This window comes from Chiroxiphia lanceolata, chromosome 4 (genome assembly GCF_009829145.1).
Source record: "Chiroxiphia lanceolata isolate bChiLan1 chromosome 4, bChiLan1.pri, whole genome shotgun sequence".
NCBI classification, from domain to species: Eukaryota; Metazoa; Chordata; class Aves; order Passeriformes; family Pipridae; genus Chiroxiphia; species Chiroxiphia lanceolata.
Window position 1 is genome coordinate 18,800,084 of NC_045640.1, and position 26,932 is coordinate 18,827,015.

The 26,932-nt window shown below is 39.7% G+C and overlaps 1 protein-coding gene across 4 annotated transcripts in view; it reads right to left on the minus strand.

Moving 5' to 3' along the window:
• Positions 1–22,127: 22,127 nt before the first annotated feature.
• The window catches only part of PPARGC1A (PPARG coactivator 1 alpha), a 369,787-nt gene continuing 364,982 nt past the window's right edge, over positions 22,128–26,932 (minus strand). For all 4 annotated transcript variants that reach the window (XM_032685184.1, XM_032685186.1, XM_032685185.1 and 1 more), the window contains one exon: positions 22,128–25,966. In XM_032685184.1, the coding sequence (XP_032541075.1) occupies positions 25,863–25,966 (104 nt within the window). In that variant the 3' untranslated portion in view covers positions 22,128–25,862. The remainder of the gene's footprint in view (positions 25,967–26,932) is intronic.

Below are 26,932 nucleotides of genomic sequence, written 5' to 3' on the forward strand. Positions count from 1 at the left end.
GAAGGACTATGAAGTACCCGTGCATGTAAGGATGGTGTCAGGAAAGTTAAAGCTCACCTGGAGCTAATGCTTACAAGGGGCACCAAGGGCAACAAGAAGAGTTCCTAATGCTGCATTCATAGCTAAAATAGTAAATGAGAAAAATGTGAAGTTTCCATTTTTTAAATATCCACTTTCAATTTTCACTTTCTGTTGGATTTTGCTGTTCAAGCAAGCCTTTTGAATACAGATATATCATAAGTTTTGTGCTGCCTTATATGAACCAGATCTTCTAGTAGTACAGAGCTGCTTTTCTCCTCTGGGACTCCTGGCTGTTTCTCCATTAAACAATCATTCATTACATCAAAAAACTTAACCTTGGCATCATATTGTGTCTGTGACATCTTAATTTACATCCTAATTTACAACTGGAGTATCCTATCATAATAGCCTCCTCGATCGTGCTGTTTGTCACAATGAGGTATTATAACTAACCTGAACAGGTGGCTGATGTCAACAGGCAGTGCAGGCATTTTCTGTGTAGATGCAGAATTAACGTCTGTACAGAATCCATACTATCTGTTGATATGCTTAAATTATTCAGAAAATTTAACTCTTTGAATGCTATGTCATATGTTGCATCACTAGTTGCCCTCCAAGAAATGCTTTCATGCAGACTTTTCCCTCTGGCAATACACAGTTAGAGCACAAGTCTTATGAGGAGTGGCTGAGGGAGTTGGGGTTGTTTAGCCTGGAGAAAAGGAGGCTCAGGAGGGACTTTATCTACAGAAAGGAGGTTGTAGCCAGGTGGGGGATGGTCTCTTCTCCCAGGTAACAGTAACAGGACAAGAGGAAATGGCCTCATGTTGCATGGGAGAGGTTTAGGGCAGTTACTAGGCAAAATTGCTTCACAGAAAGGGTTATCAAGCTTTAGAACAAGCTTGATGTTCTAACCCGCCCAGGGAAGTGGTCGAGTCATCATCTCTGGAGCTATTTAAAAGAAGTGTAGATGTGGTACTTGGGGAGAAGTCTAGGGGTGGACTTGGCATTGTCGAGTTTACAGTTGGACTCAATGATCTTAAAGACCTTTTTCAATCTAAATGAGCCTATGCTATGATTCTATGATTCTAATTAATTATCCTTCTTCCATAAAGTGTGATATGCCAAACCCATGCTTGAAGCCACAGACTCTTATTTTTTTAGGCTTCTAGAATTTTTTAAGTGGTAGCAGTCCTTAGTCCAGTTGCCACTTTTCTGGGTTTATTTAAATAGGAAAAAAATTGGTCACCTGACCTGTTTTGATTTTTTCCAGCTTTTAATATATTCTCTCTTTGAGGTTACAGCATCTCTATGATTTCAGCTGAAAGGACATATCATCCAGAAAGCTATGATCTTCTACAACTTTTAGAATTTTTTATTCTTTATTTTAAAAAAATGTCATTTTTCTAATTTTAAATGCCATTTCAGTGTTTCCATTTTGTTTTTAATAAAGTCATTATTGCTTCCAAATTCTTAGCTATTCAGTAGATATGTGCAGAATGACAATATTGTTTACCAAAGGTGAGCCCATATGCTAACTTAGAAACACAGCTGCAGAGGAGTAGCCATGTAGTCTCTGCTTTCTTTCATTCAAAGAATCACATGCTGCTAAAAGGAGACTGAGGAAAATAAACAGTCAAAATAGAGGAGAGACAAAGTTAAAAAATAGCAAATTGGCAATACTTACCTGTTAGCTTCATACTGATTCCCTGTAGCTTTTACATAGTCCAAACCCTCAAAAAGGCTTTTCTCCTTAGATAGTCTACTGGTTTTTTTGGCAGGGCAAGAGTGTTTCTTCTCAAGTGCTGGTAGAAATGCGAGCTGTACTATTACAGCTTTATGGTTCTCTCAACTTACGAAACCCAACCAAAATAAAGAAATGTGTCTAAATAACTCCTGAACTTCAATAAAGGTTTGCTATCACTTTGTTTCTTACAATATGTAAGAAATGTTTTTGTCTGGACTGCTTTTTCTATCCCAGATACCCATTATATCCACCTTTGAACAGAATATTTCAGATCTGCATGAATTCCTACATTCCCTTCATAATTTGTACAGACTTTTCTCACAGTATTAGGTAGCAAATGCAAAAGCATCAGAGAGAAGATCTTATTAGGAGCTAAACTTTAATCCTTTGTAAATAGTTAACTGCAGAGCTGTGTGTATTATCTTGACAGATACATATACTATGCCTCAAAGCCACCGTTACTTGAAAAATAGCAACATAAATCCATCTCCCTGAATGCTTCCCGTATTATTTACAGCTTAATACAATACCCAAATGCATTCTGTGAAGTAGGTCCATGCTGTAACTAAGGTTTATTACTACAGACATACCACACAGACATATCCTAGCTATCTTTCAGCTAGGGAAGCTTCAGGAGAAAATATGCGTGCAGGGTTCAAGAAAACAAGTATCTGAGGATGTATTTTGACAGTAAGATGGCACTGAGGCAGCTAGACTGCTAGGCAGACTCTGCAGTTTAAGGTAGACTGGAAAGGTCATATCTTAGTGTCAATACAGATAAACACTAAGAAATGAAAAAAAACCGAGGAGAAAGCAAGATTAACTAGTGTGGTGCCTCTTAATCTTTTTTTTTTTTTTCCCATTAGAGATGTATTGATTTTCAGAAACACCTAAGGACTGACTTGCAATCTGCTAATGATGTCTGCCAACAAGCAATGACAAGAATTGCTTGTATGGACCACCAAGAGCTTACAGACCACTGGCTAAATAGCAGCGCACCGATGGCTTACATGCTGAATTACGAATTACTCTAGGGTCTGGAACTTCATCTTTAGTCAATGCTTTCTGTTCTTCATGTTTATATCCCCTTCAAAGCTGTTAAAGTCAGCTTTTCCAGCTCTTTTATATCCTCTTACTTTTCCCCCTTGCAATGAAAGGATTGGTCCTTTCAGTGTGGGTCGCAAATTCTGTGTCCTTGTGTCCTTGAAGTGACTCATTGCATCAGAAACTTCCCCAGTATTGCCACAAGATGCCAAAAAGAAATCATTTGCAAAGGCAAACACAGCATATCACTAAATGAGGAAAGGAGAGGCTGTGGAGGGGCATAATCTGAAATACCTTAAAGAATGTGTGCACGTACATAATATCAAGTGTTAAGGGGAGAAGAGGGGCTTCCTCAGCTGTCACGTACCAGTCATTCCAATAATTCATCGTTTGGACCTTTTCTTTAAATATTTAGTATATTAACAGCTGAGTCCTTTGGTTCTTTTTGTTGGTGTTTTGGTTGCTTTTGTGTGGGCAAATCCTAAATGTTGCAGCTAAAAAAGTTGCATCACAAAAAGACAGCTGAGGGCAAGCTAGAACAAAGCTGAAAGTACTGGGAAGCTCAAAGGAAGTAATAAAATGGAATATCTTTTTTATTATATTCACTTGGGGCCAAATAGAATGATATTTTAGACACATAAATTCTTTGTTGAGTCAATGCCTTGATAAAACTAAACTATCTGATGCTTGTATTTCTTCCCAAGCTTGGTATATACCATACTGTCACTTGAAATGTTAACATCAAGGACTTTAAAGGTGGATTGATAGCCAAGGCAGAGACCTCTCTAAAGATTAGTGACCTTTCCTCCAAACCCTCCGTTTCCCAAAATGACCTAGAGCACTGATAAAGGCAGAACTCTTCTTTGGACAAGAGAATTTTGTGAATCAGATCTACAGCAAGTCCTACATCATTTGGAAGTCACTACATAGCCTGTGCTATGTGACTAGATCCAAGACTAAAATTCATAGATGCCAAAGGGTGCTGGTCAACAGCAAAATTCCTCAAAGGTAAACTGAAATGCTATTATATTATGCGGACTTGTGACAGAAGTTAGTTTTTCTGATTTTTCAAGATTTTTTCAAATATGAATATTTGTCCATAAAGGTTCTATTCTAAGCCCATAAGGTGTCCTAGGTCATAAGCCATGGCTTTCCTTTTGGAAAGAGAAAGAAGAGAAGAAATGCCTGAAATAAATTATAGCATCATTAAAAGGTGTATTTATAAGCTATCATTAATAATTATTGTTTTGGTTGCTGGGAGTAAACACTCTTTTAAAAGGCACTAAACCCACCATTACAGGGTGTTATTCTGGTCTGACTTACACTTATTCAACTCCCACTTAACAGAACAAAGTTACTGTCATGTACACCAGAGCAAAAGTGCAACTACCTCTTTATTCCCTAAAAAATCCTCCCTACAGGGAGATACCTGCATAGTAAAGCAAATTGGTATGTCCATTTGTGTATGTATCATGGGTGATCTGTTTATCAAGAAATGAAAGAACATTTCCTTCCAATTTCTGCTTTCCTTGTGATTGATATTAATTAGGTTTTCTGCAAAGCACGGCTTATCTTGAACTGAACCCAAAGCACATGAATATGTTTCTGTGCGGTAAGATTTTTTTTCTTGAAATGAAGAATGGGATGAAGATGCTTATCTGAGATCAAACAGGCTTCAGGTAGAGTTTACATCAGCAGCACTTTGAAATTCATTGTTAGAGTATAGTTGGTATCAATAAGGAATGAGAATGGTATCCTGAATTGTGACTGCATTTATTAACGTATCTCCAGCAACTAAAAAGGGAGAGCTGTCGCATACCTCCAGTCATAGTCTTTTCTTCCTGAGATGAAAGAGGCAAGTATAGTTCATAAAGAAAATTAATGGAATTCCTGAGAAGAGCTAAAAAAAATCACTGTTAAAAATAAAAGCTTGTGAATTTCCTCTGAGGTCTAATGTTAGTACATAGAGTTGAAGTTTGTAGTGTAAGGGCTGAGATTTTTCTCCACTGCACACTATGCCTCCCGTCTGTATGTTATATGGGGGTGCTCTGACCAGCTAGAGCTCAAGAGGTCACCTTGGTTGCACCAGGTCAGGTACTGAAAGCCATGCCCATGAATCCCACTGCCAAGCTACCATGTCCCATTTCTCAAAGTGGAGTACCACACTAAGGCTTTTGCAGTATTTAACAGAGCCTGTTTATACCTAATAATATAGCAGAGACTTATTCTGATCCTTACATTTTAGGAGGGTTCTAGGTACAGATACTAAATCTCTCTTCTCCACAATACTAGCCAATATCCTCTGCTGGGGTATTGTGAAATAGATCCGGTGACTTAATTTAATTCTCTCTTTACAGTACACTGATGCAGGCTCTTTTTCCCCTTCAGCTTCCCCATAATCCCCTGCTTAGCGGTTCTACAGCTCCCTTCACCCCTCGCTGAGCTCGGTCTGCTGCTCACACAACCTATTCAGCTATCACCCTCTCCTTCCTGTGCTCCAGTGCAAGCCTTGATATTCTCAAATCTGCTAGAGCCCACCACTCACACCATTGGCAAATAGTTTACACTACTCTGTTTTGTACAATTGCAGCTTATCCCAGTAGTGACACATTTAAATCCCAGGACAGTTAAACCCTTCAGTGGTGTGGTCATATATGACATGTAACTAGATAGATGTATTACCCAGCAAGCATTTCTTGTGCTCCAGCATTCAGGGAGGAAAGCTTTTGCCAACTTCCAGCATCATTGCTTTTCTTCTTCAGCATCTTTTTTCCTCTTCTCTTTTTAGCAGTATCCATTTATTCCATGTACCAGCACTTCCACCATCACTCTGCCAGTTATGGTAGTTACTAATTTCTTAATAAAAGAGAATAGCTTCAAATTAGGGCTGCCATATGGCTTTTATTACAAGAGAATGAGGTTTTTCCCATCCTTTATTTTTGTTGTACTAAAGAAATGCTGAAATAAAGAAACAATATGTTTTGGGGCAGTTCTTGGTTTTCAGTTTGTTGGTTTGTTTTGTTTTTTTTTTGTCATAGAGTCCCAAAAAGGGCCACCACACTTTAAAGCTGAAAGAAGTGATTTAGTCTCCGTGCTAAATCACTCTTCAACTTCTCCTAAGCAGAGACAGCCAATTGTGCCTAATCGCGTGTGGTAGTTCAACGATATAGACTACTGTTCATTGGGGATTGAGCTGCTCATTTTAGTTAGGACCACAAATTGAACTCAGACTAAGGTCCCAAAGAATAAAGCATGTGCTTTATGCATTAAGCCATTCGTTCTTTCTTACTTGGCCCGTGAAATGAATGAGGGATAGATTATTTTCTGGGTAAATTGGTAGTAAAACCCTGATGCAGACAGTTCCACAATTTGATTGCAGCCTGACTTCCACTTATTGAATATCACATCAGGCGGTGGTTCAAGGGTTTCACATGACAGCTTTAAAATCCGCAAAGTTTTCAGAGGTACTTACTACATTGTGATCAGGTCACAGATCTAAATGTCAGTACTGTATGCCTGATTTGCACATTTCAAAACGATTTAGTAATTTTTTCATTTTATCTGCATGCATGAAGTGATTTGGAATACAGAAACAATTTGGAATCATATTTAGTTTGTAACAGTTCAATTAACTTAAGTGCTGAAACATGCTTCTTTCTTAGTAACTAGTTTAATTGGTTACTATTGCAAGAACAGGTTTTGAAAGAATGCCTAAAAGGCCAGGGGCAAACTACAGCCCACTCTAGAGAATCCATGCTCCTGCATAGGCATGTGTGAAAAAGAAATAGCAAACAGTCTTTGGGGTCACAGCGCAGTGTATGATTGCCACTGGGAAAAGGACACGTAGCCTCAGCAAGAAATGGACCTCATGGCAACTGGTTTTCTTTGACAAAGTTACTAGCATAACCTCCAGTTCCCTTTGGCTAATTTTATTACTGTTCAATAAGCAAGAATGGTAGAGCGCAGCAAGGTTAGGAAACCTTAATGGGTCATTATATAAATCATATATTTAAACCTTGATCTAAGCAGTAAGTACAAAGATAAGGTAAAATGATATAGGAATGTAATTTACAGGATGTTAACATGTACCAGTGTCAGGAGGTGTTTGTCTAATTAATTTAAGGAGACATCTGCTTTTCTTTTGAAAGTCTGACTTTTATTTTGCTAGAGCTAGAAACCTATTTTTTTAAAAGGATTTGCACTTTGAAGCATTTTTATTGCTTAGGTTTAATAATAAAAAGGACATGACTCTTCAGAGATAGTAAATCACCACGTACATTAATTCTGTTCAGTTACAGATTAATAAGGAAAAAAATTGCATAGATTTTGGTACCTCTATATGACTGCAAAGGAGTACCTGGGATTTGGTGAGATTTTAAAATTTTATTTCTTTCTCTCACAAACCTGCATCATAGCTTGGTGCAATGAAATAACTAAAGTCTATGCTGGAGTCTGGGCAGAAGAGAGGACTTGGGGCTGCATTTCTGTGTTTCAGACTCTTTCAGCCACAAACTTTTTTCTGCAGTAATCCAGCTGCAGTTTGCTCAGTGTTCACATTGCTACAAGAAAGAAGTGATGTCACAGAATAACAGAATACAGAACATGCTGAGTTGGAAGGAACCTGCAAGGATCATCGAGCCCAACTCCTGGTCCTGCACAGGACCGTCCCCAAGAGTCACACCATGTGCCTGAGAGTATCATCCAAATGCTTCCTGAACTCTGTCAGGCTTGGTGCTGTGACCACCTCTCTGGGGATCCTGTTCCAGCACCCAACCACCGTCTGTGTGAAGAACCTTTTCTAGTATCTAACTCAAACCTCCTCAACACAATTTCTTGCCCTTCTTGAAAACTGGGACAATGTTCGCCAACTTCCAGTCAGATGAGATCTCTCCAGATTCCCAAGACTGCTCAAAAATCAAGACAGGTTTTGCAATGAAATCAGCAGCTCTTTGAGGATTCTTGGATGAATCCCATCAAGCCCCATAGATTTTTAGGGATCCAGCTGGAGCAGTAGATCCCACACAATTTCAGAGCTAAATGGGAGTTGATCATTCTCGCAGTCATGGTCCTCCAGCTCAAGGCACTCAGATCCCCTTGGTCCATCATCAGTGTTGAAGACAGAGGCAAAGAAAGCATTAAACACCTCTGCCTTCTCTTTGTCCCTATTTGTAAGGTGACCATCCTCATCCTGTAACGAGCTGATGATATTTCTATACTGCTTATTGCCATTAAGACCTTTGAAAAAAGATCTTTTTCTCGTTTCCCACATTTCTGGCCAGCTTCAACTCCAGCTGAGCTTTGCCTGCACAAATTTTCTCCCTACAGTGGCAAGCAGCATCTCTGTATTCTTCCAATGTTCCTTGAGCTTGCTTCCACCTTCCACCTTCCTTTTTTTCACTGTTTCCAAGAGAAAATCCCTACTCAGCCAAGCCAGCCTCCTGCCTCACCTGTTTGACTTCTCGCATTTGGGAATGGCCTTCTCCTGTGCACTTAGGAGGTGGTCTTTGAAAAGTGACCAGCACTGATGAACCCCAGCACCTGCAAAAACATTTTCCCCCAGGAGATCTTACTTACTAATTCCCTGAGCAGCCTGAAGTCTGCTCTCCTCATGTCCAGAGTTGAGGTTTTGCTGGCACTTTTCCTCCTGTCAACAGAGATTTTAAACTCTATTCCTTAGTGGTCACTGTGGCCAAGAAGGCCACCAATCTCCACTTTTCTCATGAGACCCACTCTGTTGACAAGCAGCAGATCAAGGAGACCATCTTTCCAAGTCAGCTCCCTTAGGAGTTGTCATCCAGGTTTTTTAGGAATCTTCTGGCCCGGGTTGTACCAGCTGTTTGATGTTCCCAGTTAATTTTTGGCAAGTTGAAGTCCCCCATAAGGACAAGGGCAGTTGACTTGGAAATGTCCCTTAGTTCCTCAAAGGATAATTTATTGGTGTCATCATCCTCTGAGATACTGAGAAAGAGGAGAAAAAGTAATGCTCTTCATCGAGACTGCTTACAAAACTAAGCTTCCTTCGCTTCTTTAAGAATGAGCAAGCTATTAAGTTGTATTTATTCAGCACATAGAGCACTCATACATATGTTTATTAAATAAATGAGCATGTATTCTTCGATTCAGGTAATGACAAATGCGGCTACTTCTAGAGGCCAAGATGAGGTACAGCCCAAGAACAGATGTCATTACATCTGATTTCATCCATCCATCCAAATTTTAGGTCTCTAAATCAGCCTCTGTTTTTCCTACATAGTTAATGAAGAGAAATCAACACCTCAAGTGACAACCATGCCCTCTTAAACACTGTAAAAGCTGCATGGGTTTTAAAAGTTGGGTTATGACACAAAAAGTTCACTGGCTGGGGGCAAGTATTGGACACCCAATTAGACTAGTTCTTGTATAGCTAAAACAGGTGTACTATAGCCAAGGTACAAGCTATTCGCTCTGGAAGTGTATAGCCAGATGGTCCTTCAAATAAGAGTATATTTTGATAAAAAAGGAACCGATATTTTTAGCATAATTGAAAGTTCTGTGTACTCTAGTCCTTCAGATAGTATGTTAATAGATGACAATGATTTAACATTGAAAAGATGTAATATAATAAGAAGAAATGATGCAGGGTAAACTCAGATTTCTAGAAAATAAACTTGGCAAACCAGGATTATATTATATATATCCTTAATTCACTGCCAAGATTGATAAATTCAATATGTAGGAATTACCATTTCTTAATTCAAGAAAATGAATTAAGCGACTCTATTGTGAATACATTTTAGCTGTAGGTTGCATTTTGACAAACTTAACTGAAACAGGAATAACATAATTTTAGATATTGCTTTAAAGATTATTTCTCTTTTTATTCATTAAAGAAAAAGTCTCATTGAGATAATAGCTGATTCTCAATTTGTCTCCACCAGAATTCCAGTTTTACCACACCAAGAGCTCAAAAACAATTGAAGAAAAAAACCCTCTTTTTTAAAATGAAAGTTTCCTTTTTCTTTTTTTTTTTTTTTATCTGGGAAGAGGCAGGTTACAGAAATCTGTTGATGGGTTGCCTTTTGGCATCAGTTTTGACCATGGGACCGAGAGCAGTGGGGGCTTGTGGTAACTGGAGCTGCAGGGTTGAGTAGGAGCAGAGTTCTATGGGTCCATCAGTGATACAGGGGGGCTCCTTTGGGGGACACTTTGAATAACTGTTAACACAGATATATGCAAATGCACATGCTTACAGTGGAAATTTTTATCCATCAGCGGTATAAGTTCAGTTCCCAGTTTAAGGCACAAAATTAATCCAGAAGTCACAGTGACTGGAATTGGACTAGACTGCAAAATCTGCCTGTTCTTCAGGAAAAACAACCCCACCTGCTCCATCAGGGGCTGCATTACAAGATGGGTACAAAAGAGGAGCATTAGATGAGAGCAACAAAGTGCCTGTAGGTAAATCTAGGCAAAAACCAGGAGGAATAGGAAGCTCTTGTGACCCCAAAGATGGAGATGGATGTCATACAGGAAAGAAAAGACAAGTGAGGGAGAAATGAGCAGAGGGAGCACTGCAGGTTTTCTCAGCCTATGGTCCAGGAATCTCTTAAGTTACTTTCACCAGATCTGTGAAGGGCAATTAAGGAACCTAAGTATGCAAGTACTGGGTTAGGTTTAATGTCAGAGGTGTCCACACCTCCATGGGAAAATGCCTGGGGACTGAAAGTTGGCAAAAGCTGAAAAAACTGATTTTAGTGAATTGTGTTCCAGCAGCCTGTTTTCCCCCATAACTAAACCTAAGTTTTGATTGTGCTCCTTGGCCTAATATTTGGCCTTTGTTTGCTTATGTAAATCAGGATGTTTAGTACAAATTAGCAGTACTGAAAAACAATTGCCATCCAAATTAAAATTCTGCCTTTCATTTTACACCAAACCTGCTGGGCGTTTTTAGATAAACCGTGAATCAACTTAGCTGTAGTGTTTATGACTAAATGGATTCATTTTTTGGCAAAGTAGCCCTGTTTCTCCAATAGCATAATGCCAGTAGCAATTCATATCTATCAGACCATCCTTAAGGATCAGCTGGGGTTGTTCCTATGAAAGGTATTAGGCAGCTCCTTTCAGAATTTGTTCTCGTTATTCAAGCTGGGAATATTTGCAGTGTACAGCTATATACACACATTTGTACACATGTGCATGTGTTTAGATATACCTATGCGTGTATATATACACTTATATACTGTTAGTATGCACCACTAGACCAGTAGTTTTATTTTTATTTACTTTGTTAATTGCCTCCATTTTTATATCTGCATTTTATCTATGTATTGTTGGAATGGAGCACTGCATACTAAGGAAAGTACAAAGTGAGGGAAAGTAAAACAATATATGACCGCAAAAGGATGCCAAAAATTAATCCAGAAGAGGTTTTTAATTTCAGATATTCAGCCAAATGGGCTGGCTGAAGGTTCTGCTCTGCCCCAATATATGATTGCTATGAAGTTTAACAAGGAGTCAGGAAAAGCCCTTTGTTAAATATGCCCTAGGAAAGTATGTTTAAAAAAATATATATAAATTATATCTTTTCAAAGTAATATGATGAAAATGATGATATTGTAACTCTGAAGACTTCTGATGAACATTTTATCCTCAAAGAGCACTTAATTCACAAAGAAACATATCTCTAGCAAAGTAACCCAAAGCCTGGAAAAACAATATGAGCATTTGCAAAGACTTTGTAGTATCACCAGAGATGTCTAAATATGTAGACTGCAAAGCATGAACATCTTAGGAACAAACTTGTCTTTGGGATCTGAGATAAAGCACTTTCACAGAGTCTGGTTTTTCAGTGATTTCATCAAGGAGGTGATTTCATCAAAAGCTAAAGGAAATCTAGTGCAATGCTGAAGTGATAAAAACACAAGGAAGAGATTGTAAAGCCATTGAAGAGTGCAGTAGGGGTATCTTCAAATCTTTAAATACTTTTTCCCTTAATAACAGACAATCAGTAGAACTGAGCAATTGTCTCCCTTTACAGATCTGAATAGAAAGATTTCTTAAATGGGAGTAGATTTTATTAAATAAATAGGATAGTGCCATATGTTGTAAATACAAAGTCAGATATCAACAGAAATGACATTTTGATACTTACCCCTGAAGAGTCATGGTAGTAACACCCAAAAATGGACTGGGAGTTTTTAGTGCTGAGCCTGTGTGTGACACAGTGCAAAATTCAGACTTTAGAGTAACTGTTGGTGTGGGTGTCCTGGGTGCCCCTGCAGAAGCCAACATGCTCCCATCATTTTCTGCAAAGCTGTAGTGATTTGAGGTGACCTGGCTGTGCTGAGAAGCCACCTGGTGTTGCACCTAAGTGAACTATTTCAGTTCAGAGATGCTTTTGAAAAGTACCAAAGTGTGCTGCAATAAATAAACAAACAAACAAACAAAATAAATATTTGTATTCTTCAATACAGGAGTTGAAACAAATTCTTACAGCGTCATTACTGTGAATTGAGTGTGAACTGAATGGGTTGAAGGAGACTGTTTCCTGGTTTATGACCAGAGACTGGAAATGACATTTAAAATATATTGCAGCCAGCTATAAATTTAATCACAGACTGAACTTATGAAAATGGGGGAAAAAACCAAACCCTTGTTCAGGTGGCAGATATGATCCTGTATAAATGGAGATAGGGATTCATAGCAGTTTGTTAGCTAAAAATATCTATTACCAGTTCCATATCTTGTAGTGGTTGATACACCATCCCAGACTGTATTGGTTTTGTGTGGTCAGGTTTTGGTAGTGGGGGAAATACACGGGTGGCTTCAGTGAGAAGCTACCAGAAGCTTCCCCTGTGTCTGGCAGAGCCAGTGCCAGCTGGCTCCAGGACAGATGTACTGCTGGCCAAGGCCGAGCCAATCAGGAATGATAGTAATGCCTCTGTGATAACACAGTTAAAAAAGAAAAAAGTTATTGAGCAGATGAAATTGAGCCAGAGAAGAGCAGAGTGAGAGCATGTGAACAACTCTGCAGACACCGAGGTCAGTGGAGAAGGAGGGGGAGGAGGTGTTCCAGGAGCCAGAGCTGAGGTTCCCCTGCAGCCTGTGGTGCAGACCATGGTGAAGCAGCTGTGCCCCTGAAGCCCATGGAGGTCCACAGGGGTTCAGAGACCCACCTGCAGCCCATGGAGGAGTCCCATGACAGAGCAGGTGGATGTCCAAGGAGGCTGTGACCTGTGGGAGGCCCATGCTGGAGCAGGGTCCCGGGAGGGACCTGCAGAACCATGGAGAAAGGAGCACACACTGGAGCAGGTTTTCATGTTAGGTCTTGTGGCCCTTTGTGGGGGGGACCAATAATGAAGCAGCCTGTGCCTGAAGGACTGCACCACATGGAGAAGTGACCCACATGGCAGCAGTTTTGTGAAGAACTGTAGCCCATGGCAGGGACTCACATTGGAGAAGTTCATGAAGGACTGTCTCCCATGAGAGTGATCCCATGCTGGAGCAGGGGAAGGACTCCTCTCCCTGAGGAGCAGCAGCAGGAACAACCTGTGATGAACTGACTGTAAACTCCATTTCCCATCTCCCCATGCCCCTGGAGGGCAGGAGGTAGAGCTCGGGAAGGAGGGAGGTGTGGGGAGGAGGTGTTTTTAAGATTTATTTTACTTCTTGTTATCCTTCTCTGATTTTGTTAGTAATAAATTTAAATAATATCCCCACTTTGAGCCTGTTTTGCCTGTGACAGTAACCAGTGAATGATCTCCCCTGGTCCTTATCTCAGCTCATGAACCCTTCATTATATTTTCTCTCCCCTGTCCAGTTGCAGAAGGGAGCGATAGAGTGGCTTTGGTGGGTACCTGGCGTTCAGCCAGGGCCAACCCACTACACAGATTTAAGGAAATGACAATTTCCTTCCTGTTGAAGTAGTCCCTGATAATGCCAGCATCATGTCAAGACCACAACTCTTTGGATCAACAGGTCGGTTTCCACTCCTGGGAAGAAGCAAAAATGGTGTGGAAGTGCTTTGGACCCTACAGTCTTAGAAACTAAGGATACCTGCAGAGCGACCTCAATAAACGCTAGTTCAGTGTGAGTGAAACACAGGTATACTGCTTTCCATCTTTTAGCTGTTCATGGGCTTACTGGGTTAAACTCTGAGGGTCTCAGTCTGCCCATTACTAACAGCTTATAGAGCACACAAATCTGTTTCTAAACAACATTTTAAGGAACAACAATTTGTTTTTTAGGCAACCCTGAATTCAGTTACTGTAACTGCAAAACTATAGAAAACTGTTTTGAGATGAATGATTAGAACTGCTCAAATTACCAGGAGTTAAGCAGGTACTGCATATTTCCTACCCATTTACAAACAATGCTGTGGACACCAGTGAGCTGCCATGACCACAGAGCAGAAGGTATTCCCTTTGACTACACTTGTGACGGTGATCCTGTCAGGAAGGGTTTTTTGCAATTATGTCAGCCAGGGTGCAAATGGAATCAGAGCTTCTTGCTGGCCTGGAGGAAGCAATTCTCCTGCAACATAAGGATGTAGATATAGCCTATGGCCTTGTTTGAAGAGAGAACTATTATTGAAGTTTATGTTTTATTGGAACAGATGAGTTTCCTGGTCACAAATCCCAGATGAGGGGTCTATATACACGTACATATTTTATGTATCAGGGTAATGATATGTATATATTCATATACAATCATGCTTATCTGGTTATGTATGCAGGCATGTGCATATGCTGGCTGAAGAACAGACATGACAAAAAAGGTTTCTGAAGGATAAACATAACTTAAAAGATGAAATGTTAAACAAGTCTTACAGCCATGGTAAAGAAACCAAAGATCTGTATGACTCGCAGTTTGACCAAAGGAATATTTTCATTGGCATTACCTGAACCTGTGTGAGCAAAATAGAACAATGAAAATATTGCTTAATGTTTCTCTCTGCACACAAGAAATAAATACTTCCAAGGGCCAAAACTGCCCTTGGCAGTTTATTGTAATAAAGACATTTATTACAAAAGAGGAGAAAGAGAAAACATTTCCTGATCTTCCAAGAAGAGCCACTCTAACAAGACTTGACAATCCACTTTCCCATATTCAGAGGTGCTTGAATTGGCAATATTACCTTTCTGTGGCAAAGGACATAAACTCAGGCACTATGTTCTCATTAGCATCAAAAGCTATGACTGCTTTCTCTTGCTACTCCACTAACCAGAATAATAACAGATGGATTTCCATGCTCTCTATTACTCTGCATTTTTCACAGAACTTTAGATTATTAAATCTAACTTTCTTTTTCTCTACCTTAAGCATTTTGGAGTACTGAATATATTAATTTCCTGTCTTGTAGGACTGTCCCATGCACATTGTGGCAGAGAAAAAAACCACCAACCCTAAGTCTAAATAGGAATAATGAAATCCCATAGTTAACATTTCTATTAGAAACTGAGAAAAGCATCTGTGTGTTAGATGCAATAAACACAAACAAGTCAGAATAATCTCCAGTCTCATATTAAGATGTGAATCATCTATTTATTACTTGGAGTATAAATGTTCCATTGCTATTTGCACAGTGATTAAGAGTAGTTTTCAGAAAATAAATCTGTTTCTTAACAGTGTGAAGAGTGAGAGGGATGGAGAATAAATGGGAGTTTAAGGGGATGCTAAAGTTCTCCCATGAGCGTGGATGAGATTTATGTGCAACGTGAATAAAAAATGTATATGACACCACAGGATTCACTTTGTTGTTGGTTCCTATTCCATTTGTCTAGTATAACTGTATTCTTTGCCTCCCAGACATATAGTGAGTCTGGCATTGTTCAGCAAGTGAGGGAAAAAACTGCCGGTGAGCAGCTATTTGTGGCAGCTTAACCTCACCCAGTCTCATCAGACCCAACACTGTAGAGCAAGACCAGTGCCATGAGATTTGGCGTAAAGCATGAATACCTACCTGCAAAGCTCCTTCTGCTAGGAAGAGACATTGTAGGAGGTTTGCTACCAAGTAGTCTTATTATTGCTATGCCTTTTACATTTTTAAATGAATATATAGGTTTTTCAATTATATATCAGCTTTCATACAATGTCAACAGCTTAGTAATAGCAAAAGCAAGAGCTGGTGGGATTGTGATATATGTTTCATATGCCTCTCTGTGCAGCTTCAGAGGTGTGAGGCTTCATGCTCGATGCTTCATGTCCATTTCCTCTCTACTGTCATTAAGGTTTTCACATAAATCTCACTACAGTTGCCCAGTTGCAAATATACAAAGGTTCAAATCTGAAACTACTGACACCGTATTTTTTAGAGGGATAACATTTGGATGGCTAGGAAATAATACCAATACTGTCGAGCCATCAAAGTGGAGGATTTGACTGGGTTTTCTTCCCCCCACTTCCTGAGGGGATGAGACTCAAGTGCTTTTGCCTCCTGGCTCTGCTGTTTTCATCCTGCTCCCATTGCACACATGATTCTCCCACCTGTGTTGTTTCCTCTTAGCTCCCATTCCCCAGCAGGTAGAAGCCTTCAGCATAGTGTGATCTAGCACACTACAATTTAATTAATGAAATCAAGGGAAAAAGCAGAGGCAGAAACATTCTTCATTATTGCCATCACAGAGCCACCTCAAAGAGATTACAACAAATCAGAGGATCCACACAGGATAATGCTGCAGTAAATGAGCCTGCACATGATCTACCGCTCAAGGAACTATTTGTGGAAGAAAACTTATATTTGTTAGCTGCAGAATTATTCCAGCTGATGAATCAGTGTAGAACAGCCATTACACAAATGGTGTCCCTCACTGAAAGGGCACGTAGCATTCTAGCATGGTTTGCATAACTGTCATATATTGGAGGGCAAAGTGGTCACTGAGGCCATGACCTTGCTAGCGGGCAAAGCTAAAGGCTGTGGAAATGTTAGGAGAAATACCAGCTACGCTGGTAGCAGCATGGTGCCATTTGCTGGTCTTACCCCCAACAACCTTCTCTAGCTCCATCATTGTATCAGAGACTGCTGTTGATTTGGTCATAGTTTATTTATTGCCACATATACGGAGTAGAAACTTGTACCACATAAGCAAAGTCCACATCATTTATAGGAAAACACAAGTTTTATAGGGTACCTCATCTTCTACTATAGTGATGCCCTTGTGCTATAACACCATAACATTTTGTCCTTCTTGAGACAACAGGGGACAAAATGAGCAGGTCAACTAAAAGATATCAAGGAGTTCCTGAACACTGCGTCACATAATAGTAGCACAGCAGCACCCAAAGCATGGTTCTCAAACCACACACGTCCCTGCCTGTTCAAATGCAGCTCCTGTGTTCAAATCATCCTGCCTGACCAGATCAGGACAGAGCTTTTGTGAGGCTGCTGGGCAATCCAGGTCACTGCACAAGGAAAGAAGATGGTATGGGCTGCTGCAGCCAGCTTTGCCATGTCATGGGTCAGAGATCCACATCCAGGCTTTCCCATCCTCTCCAGAACAGAAGGCCCATTGCCTACTAAGCCCATGTCTCATCTCTAGCACCTCAAACTTCTGCAGCTTGAGTTGCAGGAAGTTGAGGAGCTAGACCAGCACGGCCTTAGTGTCACACAGACAAGTTAAAAGTACTGAAGAATTCCTGTCTGGACAGTCAAGTGACTCTGGCTGAGGGCAGGCAGGACTAGACATCACTGCTCTGCGAGCAGTGCTGCCAGCAGTGGTCCCAAGAGCCCTGAGACAGCTGTGGCCAAGCACTTCTTGTTTTCCAGAGAGCAGGAGCTGAGAACAACTAGATTGTTTCCCCCCTAAGGTTCAGAAAAGCTGTGGCTCTAGGTTTTAGAATGATACTTCTGAATGCCCTTCTTCCTTTGACCACACAATGAAGTGCAATATATGGCAAAACTTTGATTCCCTGTTCACCCTTCCTAAGGCAAACAGATAAAAGCATATGCAGGGATGCCCACCCCATACTGCAAGTGAACTCTTCACCTTGCAGGGAGGAACTGCATCCCAGCTTCCTACCAAGCGTTTGGACAGATGTCAGCAAACCATCCCACTCATACAGCCCTCACGCTGTGGGAGCCAAGTCCCTCCCAGAGTTTGCCAGCAGGTTGTTACAGGGCAACTCTGCGAAGCTGCAGCTGGAGGTTCCTGAAGAAGCCACCACATTGTTCTCACTCAAAATGTCAGCATTGCAGAATGAGCAATGGCAGCACTTCAGCAATGCAGTGACGTTTTGTACCCTCTGGCAAACAAGGTACGTAAATAAATGGGTTTCTATCTAAATTCCATTGTGTGCAGATTTGTACCAAAGAATTGTTGTGATGTGCATCATTATGTCTCATTATGTGATTGCAAGTAACCTTTTGTATAGCAGACACAATCCACGTAACATGCTGTGTGACCAGTTTACAAAACCAGGCTCCTTCAGAAGGGCGAGTAATTAATCATTATTCAGCAAAAGCACTCACCACTCCATACTGCTGGCAGGAGTGTATAACCCAGGGCATGCTTAGCTAAGACAATAAATTATTCATGCAATAAAAAACTAGGGTTAGCTGTGGTACTGTACCAGTAAATGGTTAAAACCAGAAAGGACTCTGTTAGTTTTCAATTGTGTGGCTGATTTTTTTTTTCTTTTTAAATAAATTTACTGCCAACACATTGCATAAACAAGCATGGGTCTGAGTTGCAAATGCAGCAGGAAAGAATTAGTTCAAGTCACCAATGTGCGTTTTCCATAATGCCAAAGTCAATAATCCGAGGACAACGAGAAGATCTCTTGAAGGTATAGTGCAGTAACTTTATGGATGCAGTAATTTTATTACTTTATCAAGAACTAATTTAATAGAGAATGAAATGCACATTGTCAAAAACAAACTGTAGCAAATATTTTATTTGATTAAGAGTCCTAACAGCAACTTACATACTCTGCTCTTTAGGACAAATTTTTCTTCATACTTAGCTTTGGCTTTCATTTACATTACATCTGGCAGACAATCTATCATGATGCAAGTAAGGCACAGGAGATCAGTTACATTTGATCACTGTCCACTATTTGCACAAGTCAGGGTTAATGCAAAAGGCTGACAGGGGTTGGAGTTTCATCACCGATTTTGGAGAGGCTGGAATTGTACCTTTTTTCTGTTCAGTTGCCTTCATCACAGGCCAGTTCAGTTCCTCTCTACTAGCAAATACCACAAGAAAATAGTCAGTATGCAAGCACATACTGACTTCTATCATCCTGTACTTCATCATGCATTCCAAAATGGTACATTTCATCTCACTGTATACCAGATCACTGTATACCACAGATCTCACTGTATACCACAGATCTCACTGTATACCACACCTGTGTACATAACTTTTTCAACTGAGCCCATTAGTATTTTTTTTAAAAATTATTTCCCTTTATATGGGAGTCTTTTTCTCCCCATTAATTCCACTTGAATTTGTAAGAGCTTAATTCATCAGGTCCAGTCACGTCACTAAGGTTATAGATTATTTTTATAAAAGAGAATCAGAAATGCCTTTGCAAAATTATGATTCCAGAAGCAAGTTAAAAGGAAGCTGCAATAATTCAGAGGAACCTCAAAAGCTAAACATGTTTTGAGGAATATGCTTCCAGCTGCAGAATAAATATTTGTAACTTCACCAAAATTTGTCACTGAAAAAAACAACCCTTCACTTTGCTTTGGGTTCACAGGCTGCTAAGATTTTGGGTTGAGATTGTTCGACAATAAAAGCATCAGTTGAGGAATGAGCACCAATCAAGTGTAACATTTAAAATTTATACATGTATTCCATTCAGTTCCCGTAATTGCTTTGCGCAGACACCAGCCATTCAGCAGAGCACATCGTGTAGCAAAGGATGAGCTGGCTTTCTCTTTTTCCCAGCAGAGATGTGTTAGAAGAGCACAGCAACGGGAAGCGCAGAGGACATATTCCCTTCTTCTCATGGAGGATTTCATTTTCTTCTTTGCTGAGAAGACTAGTCTCCTTTGCCCTGAAGTATTAACAAATATACCAGCTCCCAATGAAGACAGGCTGCCCTACGTCTATCAATAGAATCTATATAGAATCTTTTCCCTTAGGGATTAATTCAACTTTTGATTCAATCTTTCTGAGCTTTAAATTATGATGTTACAAACCTCCAAGGAACTACTGTACTATTTGTGACCTTCTTTATTACTTTCTGCTGTTTGATAAAGTAGAGAAAATTGATTTATAGATTAGTTTGCTTGTGAACATGGAATATCAATGGTGAGAATGTGATTCACGGAAAAGCAGGAGAAGTTGGCACTGGTTAAAGTTTAATATAGCAGTTTATTAATTAATGGTGAAGGACAATAGAATAACTGCACATTAATCTTGAATGAGATTCTGGAAGTGCAACATGAAATAATAGCAATGAATCAAGGCATCTTGCAAAAGTTGGATTTAAAGTTTTCAAAACATTTTCCACAAGGAAGAAGTTTGCCCATCACTTCTCTCCTCTAAACCTCCTTCTCTTTCCCTTATGACCTGACAGGAGTTTTTGTGTTTCTGTAAGCATTAAAGGTTAAAGGTAGGAGAGGCAGAAGTTTTCCAAATGGAGACTAAAATTAGGTGTTGGTGTCTGTATTTGGATTCTTAGGCCCCAATCCAGGAGTCTATTTTTATTCAAAGCAGCCGAGCACTTGACTTCAATGGATCTAAAAACACTCATGCTTAAGTGCTTTGCTGAATCAGGACAGACTTAAGCACAAATGTAAATGCTGTGCTGAATTTGGGCTCCAAATATGTGGTTTGATTTTAAAAGTGCTGAGAGCCAGCAGGTCTAATTGAAGACGATGGGAGCTGGGAGATGCTCAGCGTTTCTGAAAATCAGGCCACTCATTGAGGTGCCTGAATCTGATTTCAGGTGCTCAGCTCGCAGCATTCACTGTGGGGAAAAATGGTGACCCAGGATAACAGGCAATGGAACAGCCTGATTTGATGCAATAAACCTTAACGATGTAAAACGAGGAGATGGAAGGCAGGAAGCAATAGTTTCCTGGAAATCTAATAGAATGCTTTCTTTTTTTTTGCAAGCACCAAAGTGCTATGCAAAAATATGAAACGAATAAACAACTCAAATTAAAAAGCCTAGTAACTGGAGAAATATTGGGCTGAATTCATGCCTTGTGGAACAGCAGCAAGATTGATGAAGTACATCAGGAATGATTTGGCCGACTACGTTTTGAGCATTAATTTGATCAGGAGCAGTGAGTCAACAATGCAAATCCCACACAGTGAGGAACTTTGCTCTATCACCCTTGTGAAAACCAAGCACAACTGCTTGGATTAGTAAATGGTAAAAACGCAAAAGCTAAACATTGCATAAATTAAACACAGTGTTAGGAACAGAGATGAGGTGGAGGCTAGTCATCCTGAGAAAGGCGATTTTTTCAACTGAATTCAGTAGTCCTGTACTTACAGACCACAGTCGGGCTGCCCTCCAACTGTGCAGGTTGCCCTGCGCTGTTCCTCGCACCACTCCCTGGGTACCTGCTGAGGCACACATCAGATGAGAAGGCTGTAACACAGGGTTGTGCTGTAAAACCCCAGAGAAGGCTGTGGACACAACAGGATAGGCCTACAGCCATAAACTGGCTACATGTGAATGAACCCTGGGCAAACCAAAGAAAACCAGTTTCTTTCCCTTTTTCAGTGCATGTAAATGACGGGTTGTGAATACCCTTTGGCATCCCCTGGCCTATCTGTGGCCTGCCCAGTGGCAATGCTGGTGTGGAAATACACCATGCTGCACACTATACTGTCCACAAAGGATTCAGAAAAGCCATGCTTTCCAGCTACCTACCTGTCTGGTCCTCCTCGAATGTCTGCTGAGACAGAGAGGCTGGTGAAGGGCTCTCATGATGTGCTTTATCCTAGTACAGATATTTATCACCTCAGGATGGAAGATACCAACCATTTTGGACTTGTCAGATCCTAGTACCTCCACAACTTAGATCCAAATACGACCAGATAGAAAAGCCCTTACATTCCCCACCCCTTCCTAACTCAAACCAGCAACTCTTAAACTCCACTGAGGATTCTTCAAAGGTTTTCCTACATATTTTATGTCGGCTCTTCAACAGCCTTGGGTACTCATGGCAGAAAGGCATGCAGCATCTTTTTACCATTAAATGTATTTAAAATTGGCAGTTCTGTCCCCTGCCCAAAGTGCAGTAATGCAGGTGTGCTCTGGACTACTATCTCAAATCAATTACAACCACTAGAAAGAGTAATAGAAAACCCAGTACACAACCTGTTGTAGGGGGAAAAAACCTGTCACCTCTGATAAAAAAGAGAAACAGAAATGGATTTGAAACATTCGTTTCCCTTTATTAGCTCAGTGAGGCTGATGTGTACTGCACATTAAAAAAAAGAAAAAAATCACAGGAATTTTCATACAATGACTTAAACCACAAAAGTACATGTAGAATCGGCAGGTGGAAAATAGCCCAGCTTGGGCTTAGCTAGTATCTCACTTTCCCTGTTCAGCATAGTCTAACCAACAGCTTTACATGTTCACCTATACTGTACAAATCTTACAGTAGCTCCATAAGGTCAGTGTTTCACATTATTGAAAATGTCTGTCACATAGGTACAAATTTAGAATCATCACATTATATTACATGGCTATTCTAGGTCATTTATAGATCAGATCTTATACTACAGTGATTGAAGTTCTCATTACAGCCATCAAAAAGGACACATAATCATTACCTACTGTAAGCTTACATCTAAAGGGATGATAAGAAGTTGTGGTCGCTTTGTGATTTTTTTTTTCAACTGACCCAAGTGTTACGCCCCAGAGGCACAAACTTTTCTCTCAGTCCTGCTTTTGGTGATGGCAGCACAACTGCTTTTCAGAGTAGTCTAGCTCAGGTATTTTTCTTAAACTTTAGGATCCCTCTGTTTGGATTAGTATTTAGATCACTTTCCGTTCTGTAGGAATTACTTTGTTACAGTTCTAGGAAAGACCATAGTTTCTAAGTACCAGTTCTGCTACCTGTATTGTGGATGTGGTACTTACCACAGCATGAAAGCAACAGTACAATCTTCATCTAAAAGACACACAGAGCTATGCTGCAATTTGCCTCCGGTGACAATGTGGTACATGTGCTAATTTGAAACGTTCTTGGGGAAGAAAAAAAGAAAAGGAAACACCAAGTTGATATTTTGATGGGTTTCCTACTACAGTGTCTATGAAGGATCCAAATAGCTTTATTCAACAATCTTAGCTCTATAAATTTCATACGTAATTTGTAATCCACAGAGGAAAGCCATCTTCAAGATGAGAATGTTTGCCAGGCCAGTGAAAAAAAAAAAAAAAACTGAGTCATCATTATGCCTGGTGAAAAATAAATAATCCCCCCGACAAGCCCCACACCAATTTATTAATGTCAGCAATCAAAGGCAAAAGAGAATGTTTTCAAATTTAATCACAGAAATGTAAAGGCAAAATAGGTAATGCATCTGGTCCTTGAACACATAATATGATATACTAAGTACTGATTTCTTAAAAATAATTTATTGCTTTTAATATTTTTTCTTTACAACAGAAGATACTCAAAATCCAGAAAGGAAAATTGTAAACGTTTAGTTTGGCATTCACACAAAGTTAAAATACCTGCATTTTTAACCTACAGAGCAACAACAAGAATTATGCAGATTAAAGAATGTTACATCTGTAACACAGAACCTCCAGAAAAGTTCTTTTCTTTTTTTTTGTTTTATTGCTATCTATCTACTGAGAAATAAGAAGCCAAAAAATCAAGCAAGCATCCAACAGGACAGACAGTGGAATCTCTCAGAACACAATATGCTGGTGATAAAATGAATGCAGCCATCAAAATCAACTGCACTGGCATGGGAGTGGAATCAGTTTTCTAAGATTTGGAGTGGGAAAGTAGATTAAATAGTTAGGTGTGCCATACCTTTCAGAGTAGTCATGAATGCCAAACAGTAATAGAATAACAAATCTATACATTCACAAGCAAATATCAAACTTTGCTGATTCAGTGTAGACACTCTGAGTTCAGATGAAATTCTGATGCTCAGAATAGCAGTAGTTTGCTCTTGTGGTTCTTTTCTTTCCTGAAGTTTCTATTTAATTTAACAGAAGCAATGTCATCAGCAACAATGTCATGGGCACATCTGAGGCCATGCTAGTGCATAGTAAAAAAAGGGAAAAAAACTCAAACAACCCACTGCTCCTGCAAAAGCGGAATTTCCAAACAAAGCACTTGCTTACCCCAAACTGACAACCATCATGCATCCTAGGTATAAAATTTCCACTGGCCTTTTTATTCTTTTAGTCATCTCATAATTTATAATAAATAGGATAATTGTAACTGATAAATATGTCTCTTTAGTAAACAAAGGAATGAAGGATTGGTATTTATACAGGATGCGTAACTGTAAAAAATATAGATAAATACCATCATTAAACTGCCAATGAAAAGATTACTGGCTTCAAGAACAGTGTTTAGACACAGAATTACTGTAAAAATCATACTGTACTTAGTACCTCAGCACATTTTTATCAAATTAAAATCACAAAAATTAAAACAAAATAGCATTTTAAAAAGATTTTTGACCTCTAGTTTCAAAACTACTGTTGATACATAAAATAAAAACATTTCTTAATGATTATCCATTTGAGAGACTTTACATAAAATTATGATATCTTCTAGAAAAATTTAGATGAGAAAATTTCATTCCCCTAACAAATTCAGTGTATAAAACTGCAAAAGAAAATCAAGCAATGAGAAAAATGTGGAAAACTACTGCAGAAGTGGTTAATACCTTTTGGGCTAGAACAATTCTTGACAAAATTCTTATATAAGCTCACCAAAGAAGGGATGAATGTGTGTAATTGATTTTTGCACTCAGATACACGCGCACACACATATACACACTCACACCCTCACCCACACGTTTTTCTTTTTTTTTACAATCAAATATATATAAGCATAAGTTCAGCTTTCTACATATGTTAGTGTACAATAATTGTTTCACCTCCTATAATTACATTTGAATATTCTTGTTTAAGAAAAATTCAGCAGTTTTTGAAAAGAAGGCTGCATTTACAGTGCATAGCTGTAACAAAAAAGAACATCGTCATACAGTATGTACATAAATAAAAATAATCCATTTAACATTTGTAAATACTCAACTACTTTAGAGAATGTAGCAAATAAACTATCTGCGCACACACCCAGATAGTTATATCCAGCTCTCATTAATAATGTAACACCACGTCCGCTCATTAGAATAAATCGCTGAACAAGCTGCACATTTGACCATTAACAAGGCTTTGAAAATTTTGCTGTGGAAGATCAATGTTGTAGACATTTACATGGGTGTCAGAATTAAAAGATGAAACTTCAAAATGTTAGGGAAGCTTGAGCCTTTCATTTTCTTTTCTGCAAGGATTAAAAAAAACCCAAAAAAACCAAAAAAAAAAACCACAAAGAAAACCCCAACCAAAAAAAAAAGAACAATCTTAAACCAAAGCTAAAACAGATTGTAGGCTTCTGGGACCTGTGGTTTCTTCTGGATTGTCATATTATCACTGTGTTTTGAGAAGAAGCTTCTTTAAAAAAAACAAAACAAAAAAGCAGTGTCTGATTCCCAGACATCAGCAGCCATAGTTCTCACATTGTTTCTTTTTTTCTGTTTGTTTTTGTTCTTTTTTGTTAAAATGCAATATGTACAGGTTTTGCAGTTCATTGTTGTACGTATATCTCTGTGGAACTGCTGCCATGTCTCGTGATTTGCATTGAACTCGCAAGGAACGCCCGGCTCCCCCGCCACCGATCACCCGCGAAAGCAAAGCTGACACCCATGGACACGCGTGTGCTTACTGGACAGCCGTCTTGTTCCTCCACTCGTCGAGCAGCTGTGTTCATGTAAACCATGGTTTTGAACAGAGAGTGTAAAGTAGGAGAAATTCCTAAGTACGACTTTTTAGTTGTCCATTATTGAAGGACGTGACGTCCGTGAGGTATTCGCCATCCCCTTGTTTTCTTCGGATGACATGCATGTTACCTACGCAGGCTCCGCTGTGCCTCTTTAAGTAAACTATCAAAATCCATGGAGTCATACTTGCTTTTAGTGGAAGCAGGATCAAAATCATCTGAGTTTGAATCTGAAACCCAAGGGACGCAAGTTTAGACAATAGGCAAGAACCACTAGCGAATACTTATTTTCTCCGTACATTGCTACACTCAAGGGACTGAAGAAACAATGCACTTACAACCACAACGTTATGGGATGATAAAAGCATAGAAATGATCATCGGAGAAGCTTTACGCATGCACAGAGATTTCTGGTAAGAAACAGAACTTAACAAAAGCAATACACATCATCAGCACTGGGGGGGAACCATTAATCGCATGTACATCTAGAACAGGTTAACTCAAAACGGTTTCCTTAAGGACCTGAGCACAACACACCGCTATGTATAGGTCTCGAAGTAGTCCAAATAATCTTGACAGATGCCTTACCCAAAACTACACTTTTGTCTTGCAATGGCTGTTTCTCAACATGCAATATCCAAAACTTAATTCTCCTGAGAAAGGTAATAGGGGGACGGTTCTGCAGAAAGCCAGGGCAGCCTGTGAGCAGCACACAGAGGACATGGCTGCTTCTGCCTGCCCTGCCTTGGGGTCTTCTGCAAGTCAGTACACCTCCCTGAATCTCTGGTTTTGCTTCCACTCATTTTGGGGGGTTTGCTTGTTCAGAGCTATTCTGGGCAGGGCCTCTGCACTACTGTACAAGCAGGTGGGCTTTCTGCATCTTATGTGATAAGCCATAGCAGCAATAACAATCCAGCTCCGGTGATCTGTGACACCTGCTCCAGCTTTGCCAGTTGCTCAGACACAGACATCACTATGTTCCTACCACAGAGGAGGGACTGTACGTTTGTGGCCGCACAGCTCTAGGACTCCAATTATTTGGAGTCAACCCTGCCTAACACTGACTCTCCCCAGCTCCTGTGTCACAACTCCTTTATGAGAGTGCCCTTTTCTTGCCACTTCTTGTGCTGAATTAATTAGAACTCCCCATCTACCACTATAAGACACACTGTGCATTAAATGTTCATTACAAGTTC